The following is an 11,106-nucleotide window of genomic DNA, read 5'->3' as shown; positions in this document are numbered from 1 at the left end:
GGCCGACACCCAGCCCCAGGGTGGGCAGCCCATGGCCACAGCAAACCGGCTGAGCGGGGTCTGGTCTGCTCCGTCTCCCACCGGGCCTCCAGCGCTGGGCGCCTCGCTGGGACAGGAGCCCAGGGAATGGGGGGGGGGGTGTCCGTCCCCCTCCCACCCGAGCTGGCGCTGCCCTGGGCACTTCACTGCCCCACCACAGCCTGTCCTTGGGCGGGAGCGCTGACCTCCCAGGGGGCCAGGAGCAGCCGCAGCCTCCTCAGCTTCCCGAGGCTTAGCGCTTGCCCCTCCGGTGCTGGGCCGCCGGCAGGAGCCAATGACAGGCCAGGCCAGCGGGTATCATGCTGGGCCTTCTCCAGCCACATCACCCTCCTGGGCTCTGGGGACAGGCACCTGCGGCAACGGGGCTGGCCTGACACTGGCCAGCAGTGAGGATAGGGGCGCGCCCAGCTACTCAGCCCCGGCCTCTCCCAGCAGGGGGTGTTGTAGAGGTGGGCAGGGGCCCGGGCTGTGGGAGGTCCCAGCTCCGGTCCTGCTCCAGCGTGCTGGGCGCTATTGCTGCCGAGCGCGGCGTGACAGGGCGGAGCATGGCTCCTGCGGGCCCAATCACCAGGCGCCACTCGAGCGGGGTCCATAAATAATTTGGCAGGTTTTTATTACAAAAAAATAATGACAATAATTAATAGAAAAATGCAACTGGTGCAAACCGGCAGCAGCCGTGCCAGCAGGGACTTGCCCGGGCAACGGCCCTTTGCTTTAAATAGACCTTAAATTATTACCCGCAGTCCCTCCTTTGCTGCGTGGGCAGTCGCTGACCAAATGGGCTGGGGGAGGCTGGCTCTCTGCTCCTGGGCACTGCCAGGCTGCCACGATGCCAGCGCAGCACCAAGACCAGACAGTGCTGGGATCACACGCAGCAAGGCCTGGCCTGCAGTCCCAGAGGGCTCCAACACAGCCCTCGTATTCCTCTCTGCAGAGGAGGGGGACGCATCCTGCCTGCCCCTCCCAGCCCCCGGGACCAGGCAGTCCTCTGCTGCCCAGCGCGCCAATGAACCCTGTGAGACCCAGCTCTAGTGGGGATTGCGGGGGGACTGAGGTAGAAGCTGATTCAAAATGTGCTTCGTGGCTCGCACCTGGCGGCACGTGGGGCGAGTTTGCCGAGGCTCAGCCAGGCCGAAGGAAGGTGCTGAGTGATGTACCATGGCCAGTGCCCATGGCCCCAGCCACGAATAAATACCCGAATAAATAGAGACCCGGCACACGCAAGTGTCCCTGCCAAACAGGAACGCCACAGCGGCTCCCAGTGCAGAGTCCCCTATGCAGAGCTCTGTTCCACGGAGCCCTGGCCTGGCAGGGGGAGCCCCCAGGGGGAGCCTGAGCTGGGGGCTCCAGCATCTGATTCTGTCTTTGGGACGGGCTCCAGCCCATTGGTCCCTGGTACCAGGGGAAGCTGCACCGGGCGCTGCCACTCCAGCCATGCGCTAAACGGCTAATGCCGGGGGGGTTCCTTGCGGCCGCGCCGGTTCCTCAGGATCTCCAGGATCTGGGCCTTCTGCTTCAGCCACTGCTCTGTCGTCCGCTTCTGCTGCTTGGGCTCGAAGAAGGTGTATTTGAGCCGGGGGGCTTTGTGGTCGCTCACCACCAGTGCCTGCAGGGTGAGCGGCTCGTGGAGTGGCCCGCGGCCCGTGATGATCTCCGTGGCCTTGGTGGCCCCACTGTAGCGCAGTGTCACGCTGCCCGCCAGGCTGACATCCAGCTCCGAGGGCACCAGGACATAGTTCCCGTTCAGGGCGTAGGTGCCGTCCTGCCTCCGCAGCGCCAGGTAGATGCCATCACTGGCCGTGGCGGAGCTGCTGCTCTGGCGGATCAGGATGTGGGTGGCCCCAGCTGGGATGGTGACCACATCATTGTAACCGTAGCTGAAAGGCAGAGATACAGGCATCAGGACGCTGGAGGGAAAGCAGAGGGAGGGACCTGGGGGCTGGCCCCGAGCAGAGCCCTGGAGACGTGGGCTCTGGCGCCCGCTCCAGCACTAGGAGAGTTTGGCATAGCTCCCCCTCATGCCTGCGTCTCAAACCGCCCAGCCCTGTGCACCGCCACTGCTCCAGGAGGGGAGAGGACTGGGGGGCTGCAGGCTGGGATTGAGGAGCCCAGAGCTGGGGGGGTGCGGGTCAGGATTGAGGAGCCCAGAGCTGGGGGTGGGGACCCTGTCCCTGCTAGGGCTTGGCAGTTCTCGCTATTAGCGCCTCTTTACCATAAGCTGGTAACGAGCTGAGCGTGGGGGCCCTGGCATTCCGGTCCTGGAGCCGCTGCTGTGACGCTCGCCCCCTGCCTGCTGTGTGCACACTGCCCCATGCCCAGGCCCTGCCCCCGGGCCAGCCTGCGAGGTGGGGTGGGGACTCACCGGGGCTTGGCGAAGGAGCCGTAGGTCTTGGAGCAGCGGGACCCATCTCCCCCGCACACCATGCACTTGTCAAACTTCTTCTTGGAGCCGATGACGCGGTCGCAGCCGGCGTGGACGCAGCGCCCCTGCACGCAGACCGAGGTGCTGTCGGGGGAGCAGGGCGTCCCATCCGCCACCTGGAGACGGGCACAAAGTCAGTGAGGCCTGGGCCAGTCCTCTCCCACCACGGCTCGGTTCTACAACACCCCCGCCCCGCCCCCACAGGTGGCTGCATTGCAGGGTCTGGGGAGCCCTCACTCACCCTCGGTTCCAGCACGTAGTAGTAGCCCAGGGCCCGCGACTGGCACGTCAGCTTGCACTGGTCCTTCTCGGCCACTCCGCTGTAGCGGGGCACCCAGTCCATGGGCGCAGGGAAGCCCTTGAACAGGTCTGAGCGGTGGTTGTAGACGGCGCATTGCTGCTCCCGGAAGGTGAGGGCTGGAACGAGACACGGGGGGCGGGTGCTGGGTCAGTGTGGGGCCGTGCTGGGCCCTGGCTCCTGGGGACTCCCCCGTCCCTGTGCTGGCTTCTGGGAGACGCTCTCAGGGCCTTGCCCAGACTGCCCCGCCTGACCCTTTCCCTGCCCCAGACCCACCCCCCGTGTCCAGCTGGGGCCAGCTCAGCCCACGGGCCCTTCCCAAGGGGTTCCCCCTTTGTCACCCCCGCAGCAGCTGCAGCTCTGGCTCAGGAAGGGGAGTCACTCAGTGCACAGCCAGGGGTGCAGGGGCCTCCGAGCTCCCGGGGTGGTGCTGGCTGGACCCAGCCTGCCCTCAAGGAAGGTCTGTGCTCTAGCTGGCCAGTGGCTCCTGGCTCCTTGGTGGGGGGAGGGGAAATGCTGCCCCCACTGCTGCCCTCACTCACCTGTGCCGTCCGGGCACTCCTGGGTGCTGCAGGAGCGGTACTGGGTGCGCTTGCCCTCGCAGTATTTGCCGCCGTTGCGTGGGATGGGCTTGTTGCACTCGCGGGTGGAGAACTGCACGCCCCCGCCGCAGCTCCGCGAGCAGTCGCCCCACGGGCCCCAGGGCCCCCAACCGCCCGGGGTGGGAGTCTGCAGGGAGACACAGAGCAGGGTTAGAAACAGGGACGGGGGAGTCAGAGCCACATGGCCGCCAGGGGGCGCACTGGGCCCAGGCACCCAGCGCCATTCTGCAGCTGGGAAGCATAGACGGGGGGTCTCCATCCCTCCCAGTCCCCAGCCACCCCCCACCTGCCCCACTCCCTCCACACTCTGCCAGTCCCTGAGCCCCGCCCTCACCCCTCTCCTGGCTCCCCTGTGCCCTGTTCCGCCCCTGCAGAGGAAGGCAAGTGCTTTGCCCCCTGCCCCGCCTTGCAGGTGCCCAGAGCCCGTGGGTAGCAGGACACTCACGTTGAAGGCCTTCATCTCCACTTTGCTGATGCAGCGCCCATTCATGCAAGCCTTGCCCTGTCCGCAGGCGGTGCCGTCTGCCCAGGGGAAGTGCTTCGTCTGGCACATGAAGTGCCCGTTGATCTTGCCCGTGCACCACAGGGAGGAGCAGGGTGGGTGCAGGTTGGGGCAGTGGCGGGAGTCTGGCCCAAAGGTCAGCTGACACTGCCGGTCTGCATCATAGTTGCTGCCCGGGAAGGGGGCTGGCAGGCGCAGGGGCTCATGAGGCTTGTCCAGGAGACAGTGACCTGTGGGGAGGGAGTGGGTTGGCACGTGAGGGGCCTGGGCGTCACAGACACAGACAGGCTGGGGCAGAGCTAGCTCGGCGAGGGGGCAGCTGAGATAGGAACACTATGCGGGGCGGGGGGATCATCCCCACACCAGCATGGGCAGCAGAATCTGCCTGGGCAGAGATGTCCCCTCCTTGGGCCAGGACAGGGACCCTGGTACCCCGGGGGCTGGCTCAGCTCCAGCCTGACTGGCAGGGGCTGGCCGAGGGCTACTGGGCCCAGGGTGATGGGGGCAGGTCTCAGCCCTGTTCCTAATGCTCAGTTGTTTGCCCCACAAACCATGATCCCTGCTGGCATGGGCCGGCCAAGGGTCTGACAGGCGAGGGGGGCTGAACTGTAGACCCATAGGGGGAGTGCAGGGCTGGGACGGCACGGGGCTGCAGGTCAGGATTCAGGGGTCCTGGCAGAGCTGCTTTGGAGAAACTTGCCCAGTCCTTGCCCACGCTGTGCCTGGCTCTGGCCAGCCCTGTCATGGCTCCGGGCTCCCAGGAGGGGTCCTTACCATGGCCGTTGTCCAAGAAATCTGTGATGAAACGGGCGCTGCAGGGTGACCACAGCTGGTCGGGGTCCACGTAGGACATCACCGGAGCCATCATGTGCCGGGTGCCGCTGGAGTTCAGGTCCTCACAGGCCTTGGCGTTGTCATGGAGCATGTTGAACACGTGGCCTGGGAGGGGGGAGATAAAACGGGGTCAGTGTGTGGCATAGGGACCCGGCCTGTGGGGGCTGCCACGGGGAGGGCATGAGAGGGGGGCCCTGGGCTGGGGGGGGCACTGGGCAGCAGGGGCTCTGCAGGGGAATCAAGCAGCTGAGCCTAGTGATACTGGGACTCCGATTCCACGTGCTGTGCAGGGGAGGGGGAGATGGAGCGGGGAGGTCGGTGTGCAGTGGGGAGAGATGGGGGGGGTGGGAGTGGAGATGGAACAGCTGAGCCTGGCCACGCTGGACTCTGATTCTGTGCCTGGCAGGGCTCTGGGCTCTCGCTGCCTCGTGATGCCCGGCCCGGCCCTGCCCCCGGCCGGCAGCACTTACCGAGTTCATGGGCCGCGGTGAAGGCCGACTGCAGCCCATCATCCTCCACGATGGAGCAGCTGCGGCTGGGGTCGCAGACGGTGCCCACGTCCGCCATGCCCAGCGTGTCGCAGGTGGAGATGCCGCACAGGTTCTGCGGGAGAAAGAAGATGCTGGGGCATGTGGGGCGCTGGGACGGGGAGCCTGCCGTGCGGTCCCAGCCTCTGGGCCTGAGGCACACTGCTCTCTCACGCCAGTGGGGCCAGCCCCACCTCCCCCAGCTGTGAGCCAATTCGGGGTACTCAGGGCTAGTGCTGGATTGGCCAAGCAGCCCCTCCATGGGCCCCCTGCCCCATCTGAGCCTCTCACCCCCTGATGGCCGCCGCTGGCACTGGCCATTGCTGATGTGATTTGGGCCCCCCAGAACCCCCATGGCTGGAGACAAGGAGAGTCTGGGAGAGGCGCTGCACTGGGGGGGCTGCACTGGGGAGAGGCTGTCCCGGGGGACACCGTACCTGCCGGGTAAAGAAGATGGCCGTGTCGAAATGCTCTGAATCCGCGTCGTCAGGCTTGTTGAGTCCCTTTTGCCACTGGCAGAAGTTGCGCAGCATCTGGGCAGCGTTGGCCGTGACCTGCAGCCCATCCTCGCCGGGCCCCAGCACCACCAGCCGCGTCACCACCAGCGTCACCGGGTTCCGCAGGCTCGCGTGGCGGAAGAACTTGGCGGTAGCGGCCATGACGGTCAGCAGGTAGCGTTTGAGCCCGGCGCCGTGGAACTGGGCCATGTGCTCGTCCGCCACCACCAGCGTCTCCACGTAGCGCGGCACCGAGGCGAACCGCTGTGGGGAGAGAGATGGTCAGAGATGGGGTGGACCTGGTTCATTCTGTGGCAGGTGTTGTGAGAGGGGCTGGGGGGCTAGGACCAGTCACTGTCTCAGCCTGGGGGGCAGGGTGGGCTCAGACAGAGTGTGCTCAGCCCCATTTTATAAAGGGAGAAACTGAGGCACGGAACAGAAAAGGGACTCGCCCGGGGTCATAATGTCTGTGCAGAGCTGGGAATAGCACGCAATCCCCCCACCTCCCCCCTGCTCTGACCACTAGACCCCACTTCTCTCCCAGAGCTGGGAACAGAGCCCAGGCATCCTGACTCCAGCCCCTGCTCTACCCAGGCTCCTCAGTCAGCCCCAACCAGAGACTGAACGTGAACTCTGAGCTCTGGCCCAGGGGGCCTCAGCAGGGACAGGAAATGCTGGAGTTTTCAGCGCCTCTGGAGCCAGGTAATGGGCCAGCGGCAGCTGGGAGCCTGTGCCAACCCACCTGCCCCCGGGGCAGCTCCAGCAGGGGGGGGGGGGGAGGGGAACAGCTGTTTCCATGGCAGCGAGCCACCCTCCCAGCTGGGTTCGGAGGCAAATGGCCAAGGTAGAAATAAACAAATGACCCAAAGAGAGTTGGAGGGGAGGTGGCTGGCTCAAGGAGGGGACAGGGCTTCCCACAACAGCCTGGCCCTACTACAGGGATGGCAAATAGCCGGGATCCCCCCTCCCCCTAGGGACAGGAAACTAGCCGGGAATCTTATAGGTGCCAACCCTCCAGAATTGTCCTGGAGTCTCCAAGAATTAAAGATTAATCATTAATTAGAGATTATGTCATGTGATGAGACCTCCAGGAATATGTCCAACCAAAGCTGGCAACCCTAGCCAGGATCCCCCTGCCAGCCTGGGACGGGAAGCTAGCCGGGATCCCCCACCCCCGGGAAGGGACGGGAAGCTAGCTGGGATCCCCCCTCCCTCCCAGGCAGAAACGGGAAGCTAGCCGGGATCCCCCACCCCCGGGAAGGAATGGGAAGCTAGCTGGGATCCCCCCCCGGCCCAGGCAAGGACGAGAAGCTAGCCAGATCCCTCCCCGCCCCCCGGACAAGGATGGGAAGCTAGCCGGGATCCCTCCCCGCCCCCCGCCCCCCGGACAAGGACGGGAAGCTAGCCGGGATCGCCTCCCCTCCACCCCCCGGGCAAGGACGGGAAGCTAGCTGGGATTGCCCCATTCCAGGATTCCCCCTGCAGCAGGAACAGGACTAGGTCACCAGGCCAAAAGCCACAGGCCCGGGAGGAAGCCTCGTCTGGGGCGCACGGCCAGGGGAGGCGGGCCAGCCCTGCCCGCCAGTGAGGACCCTGCTCTGCCCCTTGTGGATGGTGCCAGCAGCCGCCCCTACCTTTGCTCTCCTCGAGGACGCTGCTGCGGCGCGGGGCTCCCTTCCGCTGGCTGGAGCCGTGCCCAGAGCTTGGGCGCCCACACTACACATGGTGCCATTGGCTTTCTCGGGTATCTTCTTCCTGAGCACATGGGCACCGGCTCCATCTGCGGCATTGGGCGCCCCCCCATCCAGGGGCTGCACGTGGTACTCGGCGCCGTGGTACTGCAGCACCCCCAGCAGTGACACCCCGTCATAGTTCACCGCCGCGACGGAGTCTGGGTCGGAGTTCACCGTGCCGGTGTAGTAGCTCCCTGGCTCGGTCGTCCCGTCGACCGCGGCTGGCTGCCCTCTCCTGCCCAGGTACTGCACGGTCAGCCCCTCCGCCAGGAAGCTGGGGTCCCACTCCAGGTCCAGGACCAGGTCTTCCCCCAAGGTGCGGATGCGGTAGAGAAGCCACTGGCTGGGGCTGCCGCCCAGCCCCTCCCCAGACACGCCCGCCAGGCGCTCCGGAAACACGATTTCCTCCCTGTAGCCACCAGCACCGGCTCGCTCCCCCGATGCCAGCACGAGGTGGCAGCCGGCAGCGATGAGAAGCGTCAGCGTCGCACAGAGTGGGCTTCCCATGGGGGCACAAGGGTAGATGGGGAACAAAATACGATCACAAAAGCTCTGTGATGTTACACTGCCGTGGGGAGGCCCTGGGACTTTCCCTTAACTAGCAACAGCAGCTGTAATTAACGACAAGGACCCGGGGCTCGTGCTCTGGAGATCCGCTCCGTCAACCGCTCTCAGCAGCACCTGGCACAGGGCAGCGCCTAACAGCGGCTCCTAGACGAGCCAGCCATTGGCAAGCGGGCTGTGCGCTCGGGGAGGTTTGCGGCAGATGCTGACCCGGAGCCAGAGGAGGCGCGCGCTGGCTGGCTGGCTCTTCAAATAGTTTATAAAACGTCTTCTCAGCTCTTTTGTTTCAAGTCCCAGACCTTCCCCGGAATATTCCTTCGGCAAACTGCAGGGCGGGCCAGATCCTGGGGGACTTTGCAGAGTCCCAGCAGGACGAGGCTGGCTCTAGTTTTCAAATCTTGGTTGAGAAAAAAAATAGAGAAGGGTTTTCTTCTCCTTTTTGCAAAGAAATAGCAGGAAAAGTGCCCACCGGGAAGAGGTCAAGTTATTCCCTCTAGAAACTGTCTCCCAGTTCACAGCCCTCTCTGCCAATCCCTGCAAGCTTGAGATTAGACTTTCTTTCTTTCTCTCGTTCTCTCTCTCGTTCTCTCTCTCTCTGCTGAGTTTCTCTGGCTGCTCATCCACGCGCTAGCCCCTTTTAACAGCTGTCTCCCGAGAGCGGCTCGGCCCCCATTGGCTGTCACATCCCATGAAGTTGAGTACACGTTTTTGCAATCTCTTCTGTTGCTTGACGCAATTGCCCCTGTCAGAGCTTTAGTCCTTTTATTTTTGTTGTTGTTTTTTTTTTAAATTAAAAATAAAGGAAATTGGGAGGGGGGTTGGAGGTGGGAACAGAAACGGCTGGCGGCCGGCCCAGCCTTCCGGCATGAAGTTGGCACTTTGCCCCGTTTGCTGAGTTTTTTCTACAATTTGTAGCTTTGTTTGAGGAGTATTTCTCCTCTCTCTCTCTCTCTCTCTCTCTCTCTCTCTCTCTCTCTCTCTCTCTCTCTCTCTCTCTTTCTTTCTCACACACCCTCCATGAGAAGAGAGGCTGGATACTGTGGTGATGGGTGCCCTGCCCAGGACACGCAGCCAGTTGGCTCCAGATTCCTTGGGCTCAGATCCTCCTAGAGACAAATCCAGGTGGCCCCGCCAGCCCCAGACGTTCAGAAATCATGAGTCAGGCCACAGAAAATCATGACACCGCAAAAAATAATATCCTAACTGTTGAGTCCTTTCCTCTGCCTCCTGCTTCATGCCCGTGGGCCTCTCTGCAGTCAGAAGGGCTGGAAAGTGACTCTTACTTTAATCCCAAACCACGTGACTCCTGGAGCTGGGGCTTTAAGAAAAACACCAAGTATCGCCAGAGTCCCGCTGAGACCAGGAGCGTTGGCGGCCCCGATTTCCTGTGCTCCCAGCACTGACTCCACTGCATCAGGACAGGGAGGAGCTCTGGGAGAGCCAAACTCCCTGTCTGACCTGGGCCAGTCCCTGACCCTTCTGCCACAGCTTCTTCCTCTGTAGAGGCCAGCACCTGGCACAGAGCAGGGCTTTTCATCCAGAGATCTCAAAGCCCTTCCTGAAGGTGGGGCAGTGTCACCACCCTCATTGGAGAGGTGGGGAAACCGAGCATGGAGAGGGGCAGTGACCTACATAAGGGCACAGAGGAACTCAGTGCCAGGGCTTGGAATATAACCCAGGAGTCCTGGCTCCCAGGCCGGGCCTCCATCCCAGCAGCTGGGGGCTGAGTTCAGGAGCGCGTGCAGAGCTCTGAGCTGGAGCTGGGCACAGCAGAGCGGGGTGAGTGGGAGGCTGGCTGTGCTGGGAATACAGGAAGGGGCCAACAGAGCTGGCTTGGGCAGGGGCAGACCCGGCGCCTGGGGCTGTGCCGTAGGCCCCTTTGCCACCTGCTTTTTGCCATCGCTGCCCCATGGGAGACCAACACGTACAGAGGGAATTTGGGGCAAAGCCCCATGGAATCGGGCGAGGACAGGCCCTCCGAGGGCAGTGAGAACAGGGGAGGGGAGAGGGCTGCCAGCCCCCTGAGGGAGATGGCCTGGCAGCCTGGGCTCCCCCGAGAGCAGGGGTTCCCCCTGTTCCGTCCCCCCAAGCCTGTCCCAGACACTCCACATGTGCTCGGGTCCTTGGGGCTGAAGCTGGCACGTCTGTGACCTCCTCCGTCTCAGGGGGCTGCGGTGGGGCCGGACACCCCTCTGCCAAAGCCTGGCAGGTCAGAGAGGGGCCGTCCCCCGGGGGCACCGTGCCCAGGGGGAGTCTGGGCCAACCGAGCTCAGCCCGGGCTGGGGGCGAATCCCCTCGGTGACAGAGGAGGTTTGGGCTGGCGCAGGCCTTGGCAGCTGGACCCTGCAATTATAGCCCAGAAGCCTCTCCCTGCTGGCCTCCCTTCCCTGCCCCCTCTCTTTCCCCCTTTACCCCCATCCCGCGCCAAGGCTCTGGGACCGTGCGGCTGTGGCCGAGGGCGGGGGCTGCTGGCGCCGAGCTGCAAACGCAGGCCGAACTGCGCGGTGTCTTGCTTGGCCTTTTGCAGCCTTTGCTTTTTCATTGACACCCCCCCACACACAACATCTTCCTCCTTCCTCCCTCCTGCTCTTGGCTTTTAATTTTCCTTTTGATCTTCCCCGGCAGCCCCACCATCGAGGGCCTTCGTTCTCCCTTCGTTCCCTTGCCCCCCTTCCCCTTCCCCTCCCCCTCACATCTGCTTTCCCTGCACCGCGGCGCTCCTCCAGCCCTCTCCTCCCCCGGCCCGGCGGCGCACTCAGCCCAGAAGACAAAAGGCAGACACGGCTCCAGCCCGCGTCCCTCCCAGCCACACCGCGCCAGCGCCTCCCAACTGCTCTGGCCAGCGCGTTAGCCGCATGCCCTACCCTTGCATTTCTAGGAAAGGCCGGTCACGCCCTCTCGGATCCTCTGCCCCACGCCTGCCCCTCCCTGAGGTGCCTCAGTTTCCCACCTTGCAGGTTGAAATTCCAGTGGACTAATGTCCCTTTAACTCACCTCTCCCCTCCACTGCACCCCACAGTTTGTTGTCTGAGCTCAGGGGCACCCCAGCCTTCAGGGGTGCATTCAGGTGGGTTGGACACCTCCACCG

The 11,106-nt window shown here is 63.9% G+C and overlaps 1 protein-coding gene across 1 annotated transcript; it reads right to left on the bottom strand.

Moving 5' to 3' along the window:
- Positions 1–1,486: 1,486 nt before the first annotated feature.
- On the bottom strand, positions 1,487–7,961 carry ADAMTS4 (ADAM metallopeptidase with thrombospondin type 1 motif 4). Its single transcript, XM_065420149.1, has 9 exons — positions 7,356–7,961; positions 5,662–5,985; positions 5,168–5,300; positions 4,638–4,802; positions 3,807–4,093; positions 3,302–3,488; positions 2,703–2,878; positions 2,402–2,577; positions 1,487–1,916 (listed from the first exon to the last, which is right to left on the bottom strand). The coding sequence occupies exons 1-9, from the start codon at positions 7,959–7,961 to the stop codon at positions 1,487–1,489; spliced, it is 2,484 nt and encodes an 827-aa protein (XP_065276221.1).
- Positions 7,962–11,106: the final 3,145 nt, after the last annotated feature.

This window comes from Emys orbicularis, chromosome 20, assembly GCF_028017835.1.
Source record: "Emys orbicularis isolate rEmyOrb1 chromosome 20, rEmyOrb1.hap1, whole genome shotgun sequence".
NCBI lineage: Eukaryota > Metazoa > Chordata > Testudines > Emydidae > Emys > Emys orbicularis.
This window is presented reverse-complemented; position numbering and strand designations above follow the sequence as displayed.

Bases quoted from the DNA above. Each gene is read 5' to 3' on its own strand.
- ADAMTS4 (XM_065420149.1), bottom strand. From the start codon at position 7,961: ATGGGAAGCCCACTCTGTGCGACGCTGACGCTTCTCATCGCTGCCGGC. The intron at 5,986-7,355 runs GTAGGGGCGGCT...CTCTCCCCACAG, and splicing joins CGTCCTCGAGGAGAGCAAAG to CGGTTCGCCTCGGTGCCGCG. The intron at 2,578-2,702 runs GTGAGTGAGGGC...GCCCGTCTCCAG, and splicing joins ACTACGTGCTGGAACCGAGG to GTGGCGGATGGGACGCCCTG.